The sequence below is a fragment of the Macadamia integrifolia genome, chromosome 1 (assembly GCF_013358625.1).
Source record: "Macadamia integrifolia cultivar HAES 741 chromosome 1, SCU_Mint_v3, whole genome shotgun sequence".
NCBI lineage: Eukaryota > Viridiplantae > Streptophyta > Magnoliopsida > Proteales > Proteaceae > Macadamia > Macadamia integrifolia.
Genome location: NC_056557.1, coordinates 16006850 through 16029745, shown reverse-complemented (window position 1 = coordinate 16029745; position 22896 = coordinate 16006850). Strand labels below are relative to the sequence as shown.

Sequence of the window (22896 nt, the reverse complement as noted above, 5' to 3'; positions counted from 1 at the left end):
TCGAGGCTCAAATGAATGGTGGAACCGTGATCGCTAGCATTTTCTCTTACGTCTGACGAACAACTAACTTATACTTAAGTTATTAAGTTTTAAATGTACAACTTATAATTATATAAGTTATAAAATAACAACGTTGACTTGGCTATATGAAACGTGTTTCAGAAGGTTGAAAGAGTGAATCTTCAACATCTATCCAAAGGATAAAACCAACAGGTAATTTAATTCTAAATGACAACTTGACCAATCCAACCTCTCTCTAACCTTTATCCAATTTAATATCTAAGGACTTCAACGTATTTTACTTTCTTATTTTTAATAAAAAAAAAAAAATCAACCAACTTGACCATTCCAACCTTTCACTTCACTTCTCAATCAAATTCATTTAAAAAGTAATTACATTAAAGTGTGAATGAGAGAATAAGCGGGGTAGGAGAACACATTAACAAGGAATGACAAAACACTTTCATAAATAGAGATGTAGTGGTCATTTATGAGGAGAGATATAGAGATCAAGAGTTAGTCATAGGCTCAAAGATATCCCATCATATTCAGGAAAAAGAAAACTACTTACTTTCGTGTGTCTAATGTTTACATGTCTAAACATAAATAGACATGGAAAAGACTATGCTGCCCCACACCCCTTGTGTTGAAGATACCTCCGTTGCTCCATCTAACCTCCCACTAGTCTACACATTGGAACCGTGGCTACACAAGCGGGCAGCGTCCTCTTGCCTTTTTCTCAAATTATATCAACTAGATTCCTTTGTACACTGCCATGGTAGGAAACCATCACCCAAAAGATAATTAGGTAAGCTCCACATGATTTCAAGACTTTTTTTTTTTAACTGATTTTTTGTTTCCCTCATCCCTATACTTACAACCAAACGGAGCTCTAATCAATATTTAATTTCATCTTTTCCCTCCTCCCACGGGTGATGATAACAATTTATTTACTCCGAATAAAACCTTTTTCCAGTTTTCCTTTTCAGTACGGTTGGAGGCTTGGAGCGACGCCCATTGCTTCCTTCTTCATCAGGATGAGAATATTCGAACAAAGAAACCCAGCAAGCGAGATCGGCTCCCAAAGGAAATTCAACTCAACTAGCCAAAGCCCACAAATTTTCTCTCCTCTGTGAATGTCGTTATTACATGGTTGTTCATGGTAGGTGATTGGTGGATGAAGAGTCTTCTCAGTTAGGTGGAAACTTGAATTGTTTGTCTATTAGACCCATATTTTCCCCCATAAATCTCTTCTATATATTAATATCATATTCAACTTTGTTGTCTGCTTTCATCCTTTTTGAGTTTCGTCTGATTCCCATTTTTTTCTTGGATGGCTTTCTCAACACACGACTTTTTGGATAGTGACTGCTGCAGGAACGATAAAAAGACCCAAAAGGTTTGAACCCTTTATGGTGCTTCCTTATAAAGTTGAGTTTCTGTTTGTGTAAAGATTTTTCTTCCCTTGTCTTTCTCATGATTTTTGGGTTCTTGATTTTCTTTTAGAAAGCTTAATTTGTTTAGTTCTTACTGATGATGAATAGGGTGTTCTGTCTCTATTCTCTTTTTTTCTTTTGGGGTTTTCTTTTCCATTATTGAGGTTGTTTGGTTGTTATAGCTTCATTTTCAGTTGATCTTTTGTTGCTGCAATGATTATTTGATTATTGTATCTTCCTTCAGATGGGCCCTCTTTTTATTTTTTTGAGTGTGTAGGGTCACTTGGTTCTAATTCCTTTTCTAGAAGATCCTTCATCAGTAAGATTTGTAAAATTGTTGAATTTTTCTGTGATGTGCATTTCTTTCTTTTGAGCTTTCCATTAATTGGTTTTCTTTTCGCTCCTTTTCTTCTCATTGATAAATGTTTGGTTCTTGTTTTCTTCATTGATTTGCTTCTCCTCCTCCACTGCAGAAATTTTCTTGGAGTTTTCTGTTCTTGTCCAGTGAATATGTCTCTTCCAGTCTGGCTTACCTGTTCTATATGATTTTTAGTATTCTTGGTGTTGTTTCTTGAGTTGAGATTTTCTCTCCTTTGATTCATTCTTCTGGTCAAGTTAGGATAATGAGAGGTAAAGGAGGAGCATCAGGAAACTACTTTGTGTTGAATACTGGCGCTAAAATCCCAGCTATAGGTCTTGGAACATGGCAGAGCGGAGGAGACCTCTGTATAGAAGCTATAAAAACGGCCTTGAAGGTTGGTTACCGTCATATAGACTGTGCCCATCTTTATGGGAATGAAATTGAGGTTGGGGAAGCACTGGCTGAAGCTTTCAAGTATGGGCTCAAAAGAGAGGAAGTTTTTTTGACTTCTAAGCTGTACTGTAGTTCTAATTCTATCAAGAGAATTGAGAATTCTGTTAGAGTTTCACTTCAGAACCTTAGAGTATCGTACTTGGACCTCTATTTGGTACATTGGCCTGAGTGTTCGGCTTTTGGTGATGCTACTGATCCTCCTTGGAAGTCAGGGACAGAGTATAAGCAATTTTTACTCAGATTGAAGCCAACATGGAAAGCGATGGAAGGTCTAGTAGAGCTGGGCCTGGTTCGAGCTATTGGTGTTAGTAATTTCAGTCTTCTGCAGATAAAAGAATTGCTCAAATTTGCAAAGATTGTACCAGCTGTGAATCAGGTTAGCTAATATTTATTTTATTTGATATTTGGGGACTGAATTTACCACTCATCCCTTAATATAGGGTGATGATCATTTCTTATTTGATTTCAAATTTTTAAGTTCATTCCAAAAATAATATGTAACAGAACTTGGTTTGGTGTGCCCAAAAATAGTTTATGATGTTAATCCTCAATAGCTTGTGCAGTGCTTCAAGATTAAAAAAAAAAAAAGTGGGTCCATTACCTCGTGGAAGTGCTGCCTTCACAGATTCTTGGGAGGAGTGGACTGGAGTTGCTCCAAACCTTTAGACATTTTTGCGTGACATTTCTGCCTCAGACTTGAACTTACATCATTGATATTCTTTGAGTATCAAGATAATACTATTGATTTACAGTTAGTCTCAACCCTTATAACTGACAATTCACAAAGAAAAGCACTACTCTTACCAAGTTGTCGATAAGACCTTAATATTGAAAAGGTGCAATTGCCTTTTTTTGTGAGTGGTAGTCTTGGTGGATCATTTCTGTTCTACACTTGCTAAAGCAAAAGCTTGGCTACATGTTATTTACTTGTTATTGGAAATCTAAAATGTATTGTCTTGAAAAACATCAAAATCAATAGTTAAGCATACTTATCTATTATTATTTTTCCTTGAAAAGTTCATCAGCCTTATAATCTAGACTTCATATCTGTTCTGCTTTTGCAAGAAACAAAATCTCTGGTCATACAACATTTATGTATTATTGAAAAATCAAGAAACTGGATTTTTTTGCGCCTGAATTGACAGTTTACCATGGATACCTAAGAATTTGTGTCAGAATTCAACAAAATCTATTTGAGGTCATCTATGTACATCCTATCATGTGATGCTGGTTTGTTGGATACATATGTTCTATTAAATTATGACTTGAAATCTTAGCTCACTGCCTCAAGCCATGCCCTTTTCAGTTTTTACTGTTGATGCTTCATCCATTGAAAAGTGATCGGTTGTATTTTCCACACGATCACACTAGTGGCAAATTCTGCAATAAGGGGTATCTCCTGCACCATTTCCTTATCATTCTAAGTCTAGGTCATTATATTCATCATTGTTGGAGCCCTATGCAAACTGGTCTGTGTTTTCTTTTTGAATTTCTGTCACCTTTCCCTGAGGTAGAATTCATCTTCAGAAAGAAATCCCAGACTGATGCCAGACTAATGGCTAATGCAATTTTATCCGCCCATGCTTGGGCTGGTAATGCAACTGTACAAGGCATGAACTTCTCTTTCTAGGCCATATTGGTCAAAAACATGGTTGAGCTCAGTCTATTTGAGTGCCTATTTATTTGGAGTTTCATTATATCCTTCATAACCAGAATAATTGATTCAAATATTGTAAACTCCTATAGATATCTGCTGTTCGGTATCAGGTATAAATTCAAGCTGTTGTCAACAATGTAGCCCATTTTTAAGGAATTATAAAAAATAAGAAGAAAGAAAGAGAAGTACCCTACATTTTGACTCATGAATTGGATGTCATCCAGATGATCAATCTCATTAGAGCTAGAAATGGTTTGAAACATTCTTTTACTCTTAAACTTGCAGAGAGGTTCATCCATGGTATAAGTTTTTTTTTTTTTTTTGGTTAAAGAATAATAACATTCTTCAACTGAAGCTTCGGACTTGAGGTTGCATTTGTTGACTTACATATGATTTGTTTGTGATAGGTGGAGCTACACCCTTTTTGGAGACAAGATGAACTTCTAAGATTCTGTCAATTGAAAGGGATACATGTCTCTGCACACACTCCTTTAGGTGTCCCTGCATCCAGCCCTGGACCTTCAGATGGTGGATCATCAGGTGCTGAAGATGAACCTGGGACACCTCGTATATCATTCAGAAGGTCAACATCAGTACATGGGCCCATGTTAAAATTGTCTGTTGTTGCAAAAATCGCAGAACACCATAAAAAGACACCTGAGCAGGTATATTTATTCAATTGATACTATTCCCTTCTAACCATATTTAATTCCTGGAAACTATTATTTATAATTTCATATACCTCTTGTTGTGTTTATATACAGAAGCCCACTTGAATACACATTCCTTTATGCAATTAAATATCAATGGGGACATACTAAATCTAATTGCTTTCTTCCAACTTCTTATATTATCTGAAACTGGACTAATAAACCCAAGGGGGTAGCGCAGTTGGTGAGCAACGAACTTGGTACGAGCCGTAAACTTGAACGTCCTAAGTTCGACTCCCACTAGGCACATTTTGGGCCACTCACACGGGGGTGTTTAGTGTTCTTCACTGCTTTCTGTGAAAGTTGAATGGTTCTCATTCAACCCCGGTATGACCCGGTCCATGCGGTTGTGGGGTTAGTATGGACCCGCGGGACTAGTCAGGCCGAAGGCCTAAATACCCGTCGTTAGAAATAAAAAAAAAAAAAAGAAACTGGACTAATCCATATAGAACTGATTTAATATTCACTATGAACATCATTGGAAATCATAATCAATGGAACCAATGTTTTGCAGATTTAGAAGGAAAATGTATTGTGACTTGCATAATGCTTTTCATATCAATCTTTCTAGGTGATTTTACTCGACATGGATGCTCTATATGAGTAAACTCACATTTGGAACCTCGCGGGGGGGGGGGGGGGGTTAAAGGCTGAAAGACTTCTAGACAACATTTTAAATTCATTTTTCAATAGAACTAGTGAATATAGTTGATATTATTTAAGTCTAAAGACCATACATTGAATTTTAATTAAGACTTCTAGACAACATTTTGAATTCATTTTTCAATAGAACTACTGAATATAGTTGATATTATTTAAGTTTAAAGACCATACATTGAATTTTAATTAGTTTCTTCACTTTTCTTTGATACTAATATTAGCTTATTTGTTTATGCTAAGATCTATTCAGCCAACTTTATATCAGGCACATAAACTAAGCTTGGTTTGGGTATTTGGAGGGAGAGTTTCACAACAATAACGACAACAACAACAAACTCAGCCTTATCCCAACTTAATGGGGATGAGGAGATGAGAAAAGAGGGATAGGAGATGAGATGAGAAATTCAAAATGAAAAATGAAAGATGAAAGTAATGGGAAAGAGGCACAGCCCAGAAAGTCGGGAGAATCCTAGCTACATGGATCCTTGCACTCCAATAGACTTTATCCAAGGTCATACTTCTACAAGACCCAAACTATGCATGTCATTCCTCACAACTTTTCCCATGGTCATTTTCAGGCCTGCCCCTAGCTCTTTTAGCTCCTTCAATCAGAATCATGTCACTCCTTACTGGTGTATTCCTAGGCCTCCATTGAACATGACTGTACTTTCAAAAGACTTTCTCGGAGCTTGCCATTGATCAGAGCAACTTTCAAATCAGCTCTAATATATTCATTCCTTACTTTATCATTCTTAGTTTTTTTCCGCACATCCATCTTAACAATCTCTGCTACATATAGCTTTTCAATATGACTATATGGCACTTTTTAACTGTCCAACATTCTGCTCCATATATCATAGCCGGTTATACAACAGTCCTATAGAACTTTCCTTTAAGTTTTAAAGGGTATGTTGGTCAAATTCAAAATCCTGAATTTGATATACTCTAAAAGTGACAAGAAGAGAAAAATAGAAGGGGAAATAGATGGAGCTAAACTGATATTGAACTTTAATGATACTATTTATCATCTTTCTTCCTGCCTTTTGGTATGGTTGCTAATGTTGGTTCTTAGCTATATAGCTCTTCCAGGTGTAGGTAGAGTCAAATAGGAACTCTATATTGTTCATTGAAATTGAAGAAATTCATTGATAATTTAGCATTTGCATATCTCCTAGGCATCTTCTAGAAGTAGTATGTTAGATAATTGGAGGCAAACTGGCAAAGTTGATCTCATTTTTATAATCCCTCTCCCTTATAAGTCGTAACAAAGTGTGATATTTATTATCATCATACATTCAACTTGGGAAAAAGATGGATGTTATAAATTCTTATTAATTATACCAAACTTGTAAAGAAAAAGTGCTAAAGATGTTTAAGCATTTCTATTTTTTCATGGTATATTTATTTATGTAAATTCATTGTATAAACAAGAAATTTCAGACTTGTCCTAACCGTAGTTAGTAAATATGAGTATAGATATGAAATCGGTTTGGATTCGTATGGGTATAATGGACTTGACCTTCAATAGTTTTTCTAAAAATTAGGTGGCAAAAAAAAAAAAAAAAAAAGAGGGAAAAATCCAATATTTATTTATGTATTCGGGAGCAAAAATACGGGCATATATTTGATATACAAATGATATACACTATTCAATCAACACAATAATGGCATAAAACAATAAATTTATCGAAAATCATACCTAAGTCAATTAAGCACAATTAAAATAACCAAATTTAATCAATTTCCTAATCATCTAAAAAAAGTTCATTAAATTCTCATGAGAAAAGATGTACATTAGATTTGTTTTAGCATTTTTTATAGGGAGATTTGTTAACACTTCCCTATACTTACACTACATTTACTTAAACTCCCCTGCTCATACTTTCACACTTGATTCCCCCTCCCCCGAAAAGTAAACTCTTACCTCTCCTTCTCCCCTGATATTTTAAAATACCCAATTACCCTTCCTTTATAACAGAAGTGGAATCCATGTCTTCCTCCTCCCCTCCTCCTCCTCCTCCTCCATCTTCTTCTTCTGCAGTACGAAGCGAACCATCTCCTACCATTGCAACCCCCTCACCTCTCCCCTCAATCCTAGTCCCCACTGCCACTGCTCCTGCTCCTGCTCCTACTCCTGCTCCTGCTCCTGCTCCTGCTTCTGCTTCTGCTTCTGCTCCTGCTCCCGCTCCCACTCTGCTCCATCCCCTGCCTTGCAACCTCACCCAGCCCCACCCCATCACAATATTGTCATGGCAAGAATGTCATTGTAATAGAGCCCATATGTCAAGAAGACCATGATCAACCTCCTTGTAGCCTCAATGGTAAAGCATCTAATGTGTAACCTTGAGGTTAAGGGTTCTAGGCTTGATATAGATGGGAAGACTGTAATCACCTTCTCCATATTCTCAGAGTTGTTCTGGTTACTGCTGCCAACCAGAGCCAACTCTTTGTTGTATATTTATACCCTATCGTCAGTAAGAACCCCAATTTCTTAAGAGAGATTTCTTTTAAGGATAAACCGAGAAATAATGTTGATTTGATGAGGAAAATGAAAATATCAATTAAGTTCAACACATATTATTTGAGGAACTCAATCTAGGGTTGCAGCTTTCTATCCTTGATGACATTGAAGACATTTGAGTATGCATGGACGATTTTAAAGATTTCAAGGTAAGGTAAGCTGACAAAGGATCCAAAGAACTCAACATGACTTTGTAAATGCTCTGTGCTATAGGCTAGAATAGATGGGAGTTTATGCAATAGGACTCCCGTGGCATTTTCATCATCTCCCCCACTAAGCTATATGAGTAACATGATACGTGGAATTAGCTGGGTTTTAAAATCCAAATTAAGAATGGCGGGGCCAATCAAATTGACACCATCGAATTGGTTCGGGTAAGGAATCATCCACTCTATCTCATTAGCTGACTTGTGATAGAACAACTTGGTAAGATTAAAATTGTTGATAATACAAGAAAGCTTTTCCCTTGGAATTCCGTGATTAAGAAGCAATTCAACCTTTCAGCAAAAGACAAGCTCCAAGAAAGTTGTTTGAAGTGTTATGGATATGTTCAACAGAGGCCTGAGGATGCCTTAATAGGAGAAGTGATCTAATTCCAATTGAAGGAGTGAAAGAGCCAGGGGCAGGCCTAAAATGACCAGAGGAGAAGTTGTGAGGAATGACATGCATAGTTTAGGGCCTCTAGGCCTTGTCCCAAGTATGACCTAGGATAGAGCCTATTTTGGAGAGCAAGGATCCATGTCTCCGACCCCATTTAGCTAAGATTTTCTTGACTTGCTGGGCTATGCCTCTTTCCTCTTATTTTCATTTCTCATTTCTTCCTTTCTCCTATTTTGTTTGGACCTTGGTCTTTTTTTTGCATAGATCCATGTAGCCAACTAAATTAAGTTGGGATAAGGCCGAGTTTGTTTGTTGTTGTTGTATTTTCAACCTTTTAGGCAAAACCCACAAAAAATTGGAGCTTTATCAAAGACAAAAAGCATTCAAGCTTCACAGGTTCGATCTTTCAAATCATCCCTTATAAAGCAGAGGAGTTCTCTAATTTCTTCTGTACTGTGTATGTCGGGGCATTTGGCTATCAAGAGACAAATGGAAAAACTGTCAATTCCCTGCTGACTGCAGGAAACAAAATCAGCTGCGGAGAGACTACATAGTCTCAAGTCTCAGATTTGGGTTCCCATCAAATAGAAGTTGGGTTTGCCCTCCTTCAAATCCTAACTCTTGGAAGAGCGATAAAAACGATCCTGAATACCTTATGGAACAAAAATGAATCTTAATTGTTCTGGTTGTACTTCCTCTTACTTTAGAGATACATGAGAGATTGAATCATGTCTGGGAACTTACACCATTCTATGAAAATATTAGAGGACAAGGAAGAGCTTCTATTGTTGTACAAGGTGGGGTTGGAGGGATTGCAAGCCATAATGTAGATCGCATGAGCAAGGCCAAAACAAGCCCAGAATGGTTGTGGGATTCAACTGCTGTGGGCAACAGCCTGGTCAGGTGTGGTCTGGTTCTTGGGACAGATTTTTATTTTGGTGCAACTTTGGTTCTCTACTTCAGCCATCAAACTGGACCAAGAATGGACTAATATGTGTTGTTTTGAATGTCCAATGGGTTGTATGGTCCATGGGCTTTATATTTTTTGGGTTTACCTTTTTGTAATTGGTGAATTCTATAAGCCCAAATATTGGGGATTTAAGTCCTATATAGATTAGTAATTATTTTATGTTACGTAGTCATTGAGAATATTAGGTTTCTATATTTCGAATATTCTAGAAGCCTAGTTATGTCCTTTATTTCTTTCTTAGTAGGTAAGTTATTATTTATTATGAAGTTTGTGTCTTAATTCAGTAAGTTTCTAATTTTAGTTTGTTTCGTTTATTAGTTTTGTTACAATTCCAGAGGCTGTAGCTAAACCAGAAAACCAGAAACAAGAAGAAAAAGAGGAAGAAAAGATAAGTGAAGAGGAAGAAGATGAAGTAACCAGAAAAAGTCTCAAGAATGGAGAGCAACCTGAGATTAATTCAATGTAAATGTAATCTCAGGTTCTCTTATGTATATATAACTTTAGGTCAAGAAGAAAGACAAAAGTGCCCCCACTTACCTGAAGGAAAAAACCAAAAATACCCAAACAAAAGTGACAAGGACTGAACAGTCCCTGTCGTAGGCGCTGATTACTGCTATTCCCTATTTCGTAGGCGCTGATTAGTGCTATTCCCTATTTGGGAATAGCACTAAACTCAACACTCCCCCTCAAGCTGGAGCATATAAATCTCCCATGCTCAACTTGGTACAACCACTACGAAAGCTAGGAGCAAATAAAGACTTAGTGAACATATCAGCCAATTGATTCTTTGATGAAACAAATGGAGTCTCAATCAGCTTATTTAGAATAGCATCACGAACAAAGTGACAATCCATCTCTATATGTTTGGTCCTTTCATGGAAGACCGGATTGGTAGCAATATACACAGCAGCTTGGTTGTCACAATGCATCTGCATAGGTTTGGAACTGGAAATCCCAACTCCAAGAGTAATGAACACAACCACATCAACTCAGCAGTAGGATGAGCCATAGCTCTGTATTCTGCCTCTGCACTAGACAGGGCAATAGTGGTTTGTTTCTTGCTATGCCACATGACCAAATTACCTCCAACAAAGGTACAATATCCAGTGATAGATCTCCGATCACTAGTAGAGCCAGCCCAATCAGCATAAGAGTAGCCAACTAGATCTATATGCCGATTAGGACGATAAACTAGCCCTTTGCCAAGGGTCCTCTTCAGGTAGCGAAGAACACAAACAACAGCGTCCCAATGAGCCTTCTGAGGAGACTGCATGAACTGACTGAGAACTCCTACAGCATAGGAGATATTAGGATGGGTCACAGTAAAGTAAATTAGCTTACCAATCAGACTTCTGCATAGTTGTCACGGCGCCAAGGCGAACCAAGCGGTGGAGGGTTGTCTAAGCGCTTAGGCGAGAAGGCGTCCGCCTTAAGGCGAACTAGGCGAACAAGTGTTATTTTTTATTTTTCCTATTTTCTAACATTATTTAGTAAGTTATATATACCTTGTATCATAAAAAATCAAGATTAAGCCACATCAAGTCATTAAAAATCAACATTTAGCCACATCAAATCATAAAAAATTAACATTAAATCATATTAAGTTATAAAGAATCAACATTTAGAGAAATGCTCTTATTCTATAATAATTTTGACTAGTCAAATGATTTTATTTTTACATGAGACTTTTTGTATTAGTTATAATATAAAACCAGCTTTCTAACAAGTCTAAGATTACTTAAATCTGAGTTGCAATGATAAAGTTATGCTTCAGTCAAACTTATTTTTAAGTGCGTGAATACTGTTAAAATCGCCTGAATGAAAATAATTTTATGAATATCAAAACAAAATATTTTTTTACCGGACTTTTGGTTTTTAGCAATGTTTTAACATGATAGAATTTATAAAATTTTCATAATTGAGAAAAACCCTAGCATTTAAAAGTTGAAAATCGTCCCTATAACCAAAATCCAGTTTTTGTTCTTGGACTGGGGGGTTGACTTTTTATCCTTTTGGAATTTGATTTTTAAACTATTTTTATTGGATTCAAATAGGGGGTATTTGCTTATTTATGAATAATATCTTAAGTAAATGAAATAACAAATATTTACTTGAATGATATTTGGCATAAATAAGTGCCGAAACACAAGGCAACATGCAGTGCAGCAAGGCGGCTGTCGCCTAGGCCCCAGGCAAACCGCCTGGACGCCTAGGCGACGACTAGCGACGCCTTGACAACTATGGACTTCTGTACTGATGTATATCCTGAAGAGGTTCACCATTATCAACACCAAACTTTTGGTGAGGATCCATAGGGATATCAACAGGTTTGGATGGCAGCATCCCAGTATCAGTTAAGAGGTCCACTACATACTTCCTTTAGGATAGACTGATTCCTTCCTTGCTCTGGATTACTTAAATCCCAAGGAAATAATGAAGTTGTCCTAGATCTTTTGTTTGAAAATGATGCTGGAGATGACTTTTTACTTTAGAAATTCCTGCCTCATCATTACCAGTTAGGATGATATCATCAACATACATTATCAACACAACCAGCTTGTCACCCCTGCGGCGAACAAACACAGAGTCATCAGAGTAACACTGAGAAAACCCACAAGTGACTATGGTAGCACTGAACTTATCAAACCATACCCGAGGAGATTGAGATTATAGATCGCTTTGTGTAAGTGACACACTCGACCTGTATTCTCCCCCTGAGCAATATACTCGGGAGGTTGCTCCACATAAACTTCCTCCTGTAGATCACCATACAAGAAGGCATTCTTGATGTCCAACTGAAATAAAGGCCAATCAAGATTGACAGCAAGGGAAATAAGAACATGAACAGAATTAAGTAGAGCAACCGGGGAGAAGGTCTCAAAGTAATCAACACCATAAGTCTAAGTATACCCCTTTGCAACCAGATGAGCCTTCAACCGCTCAATAGAACCATTGGAGTGATACTTAACAGTGTATACCTAACGACATTTCACCAGGTCCTTACTAAGAGGTAAATCTACCAGACTACAGGTACCACGACTCAAGAGAGCATCCATTTCTACATCCATGGCACCCTTCCATCCAGGGATATAGAGAGCCTCAGTATGAGTATGGGGAACAGGGTTAGTAGAGAGAGATAGAGCTAAGCCATGAATAGAGGGTGGAAGGTGAGAGATAGACATAAACTTATCAATAGGATAAACAGCCAAGGATTTTTTAGTGCAAAAACGTATACCTTTCCTGCGAGCAATTGGTAAGTCATCAGATGGAACAGAAAGAGGAGCTTCACCAGAGGAAGGTAGCGATGGAGTATGTGTAGCAGCTGGATTAATAACCTCTCCACTGGACTATCCAACCCTCGTCCTGCGCCGATAAACCTGTAGAGGAGGTGGAACAAGAGCACTGGTACTAGGGGTATTAGGAATCGGTATAAGGGATGGAATGGGAGGAGGAGAGGTAGATGACCACTCCTCAGTAGGCTGAGACACCTATGGAGAAAAGAATGATGTGCCTTCAAAAAAGGTCACATCGGCACTAACAAAGTTCTTGTGAGTAACAGGATCATAGCATTTGTATCATTTTTGGGTATGAGAGTAGCCCAAAAAGATATATTTAGTAGCCTGTGGAGACAACTTATCCACGTGCATGCGAAGATTGTGAACAAAGCACACACACCCAAAAACCCAGGGAGGAAGAGGAAAACTAGGTAGAGTAGGAAATAAGATAGAGAAGGGAGACCTATTTGATAGAATAGAAGAAGGCATGCGATTAATCAAATGACATGCAGTTAAAACCCCGTCATTCCAAAAATGCTTAGGAACATGCATATGTATCATAATAGCTCGAGCTACCTCAAGGAGGTGCCGGTTCTTGCGCTCAGCAACCCCATTTTGCTGTGGGATATATGCACAACTAGTCTGATGAATCATGTCATGGGTATCACAAAAGTCAAAAATATCATTTTGAACATATTCTAAAGCATTATGAGAACGAAAAATCTTAATAGAAATGTCAAACTGAGTTTTTATTTCATTATAGAATTTTTGAAACACAAATAGAAAATCAGATCTGTCCTTCAACATGTAAAGCCATGTGAGGCGAGAATGATCATCTACAAATGTAACAAAATAGTGAAACCTAAACCTATTACTAACTCTGTAGGGACCCCATACATAAGAATGAACTAATGAAAACAACGACGGACTACGAGACACTGATCGAGATGGAAAAGACACCCGATGATGTTTACCCAACTCATAGGCCTCACTTTAATCTAGAGACATTTAAAACTGGGAAATAAAATCTGTAATCTAGGTAAGGCCAAGTGTTCTAGACAGCAGTGCCATTGGAATGGAGAGACATCCCCAACAGCAGTAGCGGCAGCAGAAGTGGGAGGACAACCACTGTTGAGGTAATACAATCCATCCGTTTCACACCCTCCATCAATCGTCTTCCTTGAGTGAAGATCCTGAAAAATACAATGAGAGGGAAAGAAGGTTACTGAGCAATTGAGAGATCTAGTCAATTGACTCATAGAAAGAAGACTTAACGGAAATTGAGGTACATGTAATACAAACGATAAATGCAATGAAGAAGTAGGAGAAATAGTACCATGTCCAAGAACAAGGGTGGATGTACCATTAGCAAGAATGACAGATGTAGAACTAGTACTAAATGAAAAGGTCTGAAAAAGTGATGAATTACCGGTCATATAAGTGGAAGCACTTGAATCAATGATCCAGGGGGTAGATGTAGTGGAAAGAAGGGTTGATGTACCTACATGAGCAAGGGTAACAGCGGATGTGGAGGCACCATGGGATGTACTAAAAGAGGCCTCAAGAGAGTGCAAGCGCCGGAGTAGTTGGTTGATGTCATTGCGAATACTAATAGAAGAATCTCCTGAAGAAGGTATAGGTGTAGTAGTCACCGGAGATACAGTGTCAGTACCATCATCCGACACTACATGATTGGCTAACTGAGTTGCCCACTTTGGTTTGCCATGTTTGGCCCAGCACATCTCTATAATATGGTTAGGTTTTCCACAGTAAGTAGACTGGCGACTTGTGCGATCTGAGGACTGTCCACTAGAACCTCGACCCATAGGACCACGTCTTCCTCCGTGACCGCGCCCACGGCCATGATTAGCAAAGAATACAGAATTATCTCTGGAAGGCTGATCAGATTTGGATGAGGAGGTGATACGCTGTAGTCGCGAAAAGACATCATTCAAAGTAGGGACCGTATCACCAGCAAGTAGATGGCCCTTCACTGCCTTTAGATCACTGTTCAGACGTGCCAAAAATTTGAAAACATAGAACTCGTTCTGCTGAGCCTTCAACTTCTCAGTATCAATAGTCAGAGGCTGGAAGACATTAAGCTCGTCCACCATTCCCTTAAAGGCATTGTAATACTCATAGAGGGATTTGTCAGATTGACGAAATTGGAAGACTTTCTCATATATGTCATAAATCCGTGTCATGTTCTTCTCTTGTGAGTATGTTTCCTTCAGATCATCCTACACTCCCTTAGTTGTAGAATGGAACATAACATTGGCAGCTACATCTGGTTCCTTCTTGTTCCACAATCAGATCATAATCAAGGCATTCTCCTTCATCCAATTGTCATACTTATCATCAAAAGGCAAGGGAGCCTCAGAGGTGGTATAGCTCAGTTTGCCTTTAGCCAACAAATACACCTTAACAGACTGAGCCCAAAGAAGATAGTTCGAGTTCCCTTTGAGCTTGATAGAGCTGATCTGGACATTGATATTATTCGATGCAGAGGAAGCAATAGTAGAAGAAACAGTAGAAGTAGTAGCAGGTACAGTCCTAGCAATGACAATCAAGTAGAATGACTAGCACGCAAGAGTATGAACGTATCCAGATAGGTAGTAATACGATTTAGATCTGAAACTTAGCATTCAATCCAACAATCCCATACCTCAAATCAAATCTGAACATATATTTGGATAGAGCAGCAAGCACATGTAGGCATCAAAAAACTATATCGGCAGCAAGTAAGTATGAGCATCAACGAGCTCTATTGGCAGCAAGCACATATAGGCATCAATCAACTCATATAGATAGGGTAAACTAGATCAAAAGTTGAGAATGGCAGCCTCAAACCTGACTGCCATCATATAGATAGAAAAAATAGAAGTAATAGAGGCGGCGGCTTCAAATCATCAAGCAACGAGCCACACACTTCAACAATAATAGTAAAGTCGATCTTCATAAACAGAAAATCACTCCATTAGGAATTAGGTAATACCAGTTGCAGCAATGAGTGGTTACGCACCAAGAGGGAAAGCTTCTAGATCGTCACTAGCAGATTTCTTGTTTTCAGAACCCAATCAATTTAACTACAGAAGCTTTAATACCATGTTACAATTCCAGAGGCTGTAGCTAAACCAGAAAACCAGAAACAAGAAGAAAAAGAGGAAGAAAAAATAAGAGAAGAGGAAGAAGATGAAGTAACCAGAAGAAGTCTCAAGAATGGAGAGCAACCTGAGATTAATTCAATGTAAATGTAATCTCAGGTTCTCTTATGTATATATAACTCTAGGTCAAGAAGAAAGACAAAAGTGCCCCCACTTACATGAAGGAAAAAACCAAAAATACCCAAACAAAAGTGACAAGGACTAAACAGTCCCTGTCGTAGGCGCTGATTTGCGTTATTCCCTGTTTGGGAATAGCACTAAACTCAACAAGTTTCTTACCATTTAATCGAGTCTTTTGCCTCTATGATATAAAGAGGCATTTCTGTAATACAAATGCATGGATTGATTAATGAAATTGTTTGTGACCTATATTTATTACTTTGACTTGAGAAAGGTTTGTTCATCAACTGAGAGAGTTGAGGGTGAGAGACCCAGGCTAAGATAGCCATCACCCTACCTCCTTTCTTGTACAACCAATTCTCACTCTCTTCCTTTCTTTCTTCTTCTATTTTTATATTTGTCTACTGTTTAAAGTGAGATTGAAGCCTTGTAAGATTGCTGATCAGAAGAAACACGCAAAGGTTATCGAATCCAGTTATAGGGCTTTCCCCGGAAGAATTTTTAAGCGTGTATCTTCTAGGTCAGATCTCTGATTGCTGTAGGATTTTGAGGGTTTGTTGAGGATCTTAAGAGGACTATTCGATCCAAATTTGAGGACCATCCGACGCTTCCAACTCAAGTTATTGAGAATCACTAAAAATTTCCTTTTTCTTGCAACCAGCATAAATCCCAATCCAGCTGGAAGAATTTTTTCAATTTCGTATGGTTTGTTCCTTCATCTAGGATCTCCATTCCATCCAAATTTCAGCCCCAACAGAGTCATATTTGGTGAGATACAATTTATGCAAGTTTCGACCTAAATCTAAGTATATTTTCAGATATGTTCTTAACGTTGAATCTGATCTATTCTGAGTCTTGTTTGTGTTTATGATGGATCCTACTAGGACTGATTACCTTGTTAATTAGTGTAACATCAAGGCAGGGGGTGGGGTGGGCTGGGGTGGGCTGGGGTGGGGGTGGTGGCAGTGGGGACTAGGATGGAGGGGAGATCTGAGGGGGGTTGCAGTGGCGGGGAATGGGTTGTTGCATTATGAAGAATGGAGGAGTAACATGTGGGTCCCACTTCTATTACTAAAAGAGGGGTAATTTTGGTATTTTAAATTACTGTCGGAGAAGAAGAGGTATTCACTTTTTTCGGGCAATCGTATGTGAAATTTTGTGTAGGGGAGTTTGAGTAAATGTAGGTCAAGTATAGGGGAGTGAGCAATTTTCGCTTTTTTATAATGAATAAAAGAAAGCTTAAATATTATATATAAGTTAAACATTGAAAGATCCTTGTACTCGTTTGAGATTTGACTAAGGCCCAAACCAATATTCAAACACATAAGAAAAAAACATTAAAGAAATTTGTTCTCTTTATTACTTCATGAGAGAAAGTGGAAGAGAAAGGAAAAGGTAGTTCTTGGATGTTAGTACATAATGGCCCCTTTGGCTGATAGCTGGTCTGCCCTCCCTCCCCTCCCTTTGGGTCACCGTGGTAAAGAAGACAATTTATTGGCTTCCCTCTCACTCTGGTTTGTTTAGCTCCTCTTCTGCTTGGGACCTAGTCAGATCTAAAGGCCCCCTTATTCCTTGGCGTAAGACTAGATGGTTTAAAGGCCATATCCCGCACCACAGCTTCACAGCTTGGCGGTCCATTTTCAACTGCCTCCCTATGTAGTTGTTCCTCATCTAATGACGCTTTCAGATTCTCTTCCCTTGTTGTCTTTGCTAGAATGGCACTGAAGATGTTGACCATCTTTTTTTCTCATGCCCTTTCTCCTTTATCGTCTAGAAGAGGTTCCTTAGTAGCTTCTGGCCTTCTAGGAGAGCTACTCTTCCCCTTAGTAAAGAATGGATCTGGGTTAATATGACATTTACTAGTTCCTCCATCTATGACATCACCAGACAATTTGAGTTTTGTACCACCATCAACCATATTTGGATAGAGCGTAATCTTCGTAGATGGATGTCCAACTCCCTATCTTGTGATTAGATTTGGAAGGCCATCTATTTTGACATCAATTCTAAGATTACCTCCCTCTCCCATCTTAATGTAAGGGACTCCCCAAGGAACATACTTATTATTATATCTTAGGGTCTTCCCACCTCTATATTGTGACCCCCTTCCCCCCGGTGATTTTGGTGTAGCCCATTTGGCTTTGGTGTTTTGTCAACGTCTTGGACATGTTTCGGTTCTTACTTATTCGTTCCCTTCAGTCAACCCATGAGATAGGTGTCACATAAAGAGATAAGGCTCCAGACTCTAGAAATCCCTATATCTTCGATCATAGCCTCTATGTGTCGAAGGGTTGAGTTTGGAGTTTGGACCGTTGAAGGGCATGAACGTGCTTTGGGTTAGGGATTCGCAATCCATTATTTGTGTTTGTTACTATTTTCACTACATTTATTCATTGGAAGTTGGAACTAGTGATGGTTGATTGGACTTTTAGGATTGCCTCCATTGTGCAGAGGTGATAGAATCATAGAATAGAAGAGTATTGATATGCCTTCAAGCCTCTAGGGCTATCGATCATCAACGGTTATTATCATTTAATGAAGGTGAAGATTAGTGTAGCGTTTGTCTCCGATCGGCGGCAACTGAAACTAATCGTTGTTCAATAGAGGAGCTGGCGAGCTGCCGAGTCAATGATTTTGAAACAGCCTCAACATCAGATAGACAGTTGTCATGGCTACTTATTTTGCGTTTGCCGTCATTGATCTTGAATGGAGCCAATGTCTGGAAATGGAATACCCGAACTCGTGGTGAAGAGGTGTTAAACTTGATCGGTTCTCAAATAAGCATGTCCCTACAAATGAATCCGAAGGAAAAAAGGTGTTCACTATTGAACAAACAACTAACAGATAGGAAACCAAGCAACACCTGCCCACGTCCATTTCTAGACAATTTGATCTCTCGGAAAAGATTAAATATGTGAGTTGTTGGTTTTGACCTTTGAATGGATGAGAAGTATAACAACTGCTATTAGGGCTGAAATAGAGCCGGGTTTCTTCAAACCCAGCCCAACCCTAGGTCCCTTAAACGCAATCCAGGCCCGACCCTGCCGGGCTCATGCCAACCCAACCTGGCCCTAATTGACCCTGATTAGGCCAAGTTGGCCCTGATTTTTGCCAGGGTTGGGCTAACCTTGATTGTCCCTGTTTTTGTAGTATGGGTTGGGGTCACATTGGAGAAGTATATCGAATATTGGAAGCAATTACGAAATTTTGTATTTGATGCTGGAAATTTTCGTATAAATTGGGTATAAGAATCAGTGACCTAGATTTCATTATTTTGAATAAAAAGATATAATGACGATCCTAAATTATATTATATAAACCAGGGTTAAACTTAGGACTGGGCTAGGTCTAGGCCTCCACCCAGGCCCGGGCCCGGCTTCGGCTTGGCCCAACTCTGACCCAGGATTATGGTTTTAAGTATCGGTACGTATCATGTCGTATCAGCCGATACGTATCTGTATCGGCCCTTACCAATACGATACATGGAATTCTTAAAACCCTTTCATATCGATATGTATCCTACGATACATGCCGATATGCACCGATACACCACCGATACATATCGATACTCTATGAAAAAATAAAATTGAGTGAAATGTATGTTTCGGTATGTATCGGTACGTATCATATCGTATCAGTATTTATCGATCGATACATACCGATATGGTACGATACGTACCGATACAGTGCACTATGTTCATATAATGGCCAAGTTGGGTCATTTTTCAGAAAAACACAATTTTTTGAAGGGTTTTTGTTCCAAAGTTGCTGCCAACCATATTTCTCTCTAACTAAAATTGAAATCAAGGTTGGGAACAAGGATTTTACATTTATTGGACAACTGCAAATCTTGAATTCTTAGTGCGATGCCCTCAATTTAGTGTTTATGCATAATGCATGTTATCAATAGCTTTTTCTAACAATTTTTTATGCGAGAATGTATAAAATTTGTTTCCTATTCATTTATGTGTGTATCTTAGCGTATCTTCGATACGATACGATACCCTCCGATACGTATCTTAATTTTGGCCGACCGATATGGCAATCGATACCGATACTTTAATCCTTGCCCAGGATCAATGTTTTTCAATCCTAGCCCACCCTCTGGATAAAAAATCTTAGTCAGGCCCTATTTGGGCTCAGGGCTGCCCAGAGCGGGTTCAGGTTATCAGGGTCAATCCCCTAGTTGCTATCGACCTAAATCGAAACCCTATTTCTTCTTCTCCTATCAACTAGGGTTTCAAAAATAGGAATGGACAACTAAGGTGGCTAGAAACCAAAAACCAAAGAACCCTAGACAAGTCTCAAGCTAGATAACAAGTACTGGTTACAACTATGATAACATGTAACAAATCAGGATCTAAAACCAATACCTACAAAGTGGAAGAAAGAGGAGAGGAGAGAGAACAATGGGAGAGAGGATGTGCTGAGCCACGATAGACGCAGCTTGTGAGTCCATTGTGGCTATCATCCTTTGTTTATAATAGCAAACCAAACTGATTCCTAGGAGTATACACTGGACAAGATTAAGACTGCGTAAGACTAATTACAAAGGAATAAGGAAACTAAAAGAGTCAAACAAACCTAAACCCTACTACTCAATATAACACACGATAGGGACACCCGCTATCGTGAGTAACTTTTAATAATGTGGATTTTGATTTATTCTCATTCCTACAGTTTTTGTTTACCCTATTTTAACTCCAATCTGGCCTTTTTTGGTTAAGACTCAAACTTTGAGCAAATATTCTCCTCCTTAGGTATCTTTGATCAGACTTGGAGGTCCATCCTACCTCTGGATTGTCTGAAGTTTCTAAATTTTGTTGCCTACTGTTATAGCAGATCCGACCAGTGGATCAAACTGATATTTGGAGGGCTTAAACTACCTCTTTAGGGGTATATTCAATTCAAATCCCAGCCCCATCCGACCATTAGATTCTGAGTTATCATAGTTTCTACATTTTGGTCTCACCATGATTCTGTCCTGCATAGTTGTGTTCAATAATCTGTCCTACAGGCTATCATTTCTCATCATAGGCTTCATTGGATTTGCACTTTTGTTTGTGATTAACCACTTTTGCGAACTCTTCCTTCCATTTTGTATGATGGGAAGAGGCTTTCACCATGCCTGACCCGGATCTTTTCCAACATGCGCTTGCACTATTTTGCCATGTATGCCAATGATTTAGTGGTCTGACATGGGATAAATTGGGGACTCTCAAGATATATATCACCTGTCAATTTCAGTGGCCTACCTCAACCATATCACTCACCATGTATGGTATTTACCCCATGGTTTTCAATAATTACTATTGAACTCCGGTTGAACTCGCATCCTAGACTTTATAAACATTTTTCTATAACTACACTAGGAGATGTCAATTTTAAGCATAGTCAGAAGATGTTGTAGACAATATTTCCACCAAATTTTGGCCCCAACAGAACTGCCACAAGTAGGGACTTGGATCCTCTCCAACGATTTTCCCTCCAACCTTACTCCAACCTCTCACAAGCACGCAGCCCAACACTTGGGTGCATGCAACCCCAGATGGTCGGCACACAGCCCCATGCATGTATGTGTGAGGTTGAAGAGCCATTGGAGGGAGAGTTGTTGGAGAGGATCCCAATCCCACATGTAGCTATTAAGGTCATCTTCAAATGGATGCAGTTAAGTGTGTTGGAAACCATCTCCCATTTATCTTTTACTTTGTTTATATGGTTGCGCTGCACCTTTGGAGTTGTTTGAATTCTTCAAATTTCCAGGTGACGAATGCCTCAGATGTCCTGATGCTACAAACTGTGATTCACATATGAATGTGTAAAATGTATTCTGAAACTTGATTTGAAATGCATAGAATACATGGACTGTCATTGCAATTGTTCATCACTAAGACACTAGTATCAGAATTAAATTATATCTGGACATTGTGCTCATTCTTTTTCTCCAGTCACATTACACAGTTTTTTGCTCTCTTGTAGGCTATTCTACGCTGGGGACTGCAAAGAGGAACCAGTGTGCTGCCTTGCAGCTTGAATCGTGAAAGGATTAGGAAAAACATAGATATCTTTGATTGGTCCCTATCAGATGATGAATGGAACCGGTTGAATGGGATTGAACCACAGGTATGCCTCTTTGGAAACTGGCCTGTCAGTTCATCTGAAAGTGGCTTCTTCTCAGCAAGTGGCGGCTTGCTCTCTGGAAGTGGTCCCCTACAAGCAGTATATGAAATGGAAGATGACATTGACTGCAATGCTTGACAATAAAATCATCATGAGAGATTTTATGATAAAGTTCAATGGTATAACAGGAATTTATCATGTTTTCTGCTTGTAAAATTTTCCTTTCTCTTCCATTGTCTCTTCGCCGAGGGAGATTGTCATGTATTCCTAAGTTGGGAGAAAATGGGAAGTGTCCTGTACCATCTAGTTTCCTACACCCACCTCCACCCCCCCTAAAATATATATATATATATATATTATACACATTGAAGCTGAAATGCATATAGAATCTTGTATATTCAATTGTCAATCTAAATGTGGTGGCTAATTACACTAAAACAGTATAGCCAAAGCTGCTTTATGCTCTTATTTCTTTTTTGGTTTCAATTAACAGTCTCTATATGGTCACCTATCTCCTTTCTATTTCTTTTATTTGCAGGGACTTTTTCCCAAGTTTTTTTTTTCTTAATGGTTTTGTTGGTGCCTTGCTAGGCTAGTTTATGTGCCTGCTTGAATGATCTCTTCTTTTACTTTTCAAGTTTTATTGAAAAATATTTCCACCAAAAAGAGAAAAGAATAAGGTGAAAAACAGAATGATTATAGGCAACCTCTCCCCACGGCGTGCCCGAGTGGGTATTGAAATATACCATTTCAATATGGTTTAGGGTCTGCTTAGTTGGGACACACTTAGGTTGTGCTCAATGAACAAGATGAATGGAACTCAAATCTCTCTCAAAACAATAGTCTTAC

General features: G+C 38.6%; 1 protein-coding gene across 5 annotated transcripts; it reads left to right on the top strand.

Moving 5' to 3' along the window:
* Positions 1-980: 980 nt before the first annotated feature.
* LOC122081706 (NADPH-dependent aldo-keto reductase, chloroplastic-like) lies at positions 981-22556 on the top strand. Of its 5 annotated transcripts, none has more exons than XM_042648912.1 (5): positions 983-1162; positions 1378-1399; positions 2056-2626; positions 4315-4572; positions 21907-22556. In XM_042648912.1, exons 1-5 carry the CDS (start codon positions 1150-1152, stop codon positions 22183-22185), a joined length of 1143 nt encoding a protein of 380 aa, XP_042504846.1. In that variant the 5' UTR covers positions 983-1149; the 3' UTR covers positions 22186-22556. The 5 variants fall into 5 exon arrangements, with proteins under 5 accessions (XP_042504854.1, XP_042504846.1, XP_042504837.1 ...); XM_042648903.1 differs by having other exon boundaries at positions 1366-1399; XM_042648920.1 differs by lacking the exon at positions 1378-1399 and having other exon boundaries at positions 981-1162.
* The last annotated feature ends 340 nt before the right edge of the window (positions 22557-22896 follow it).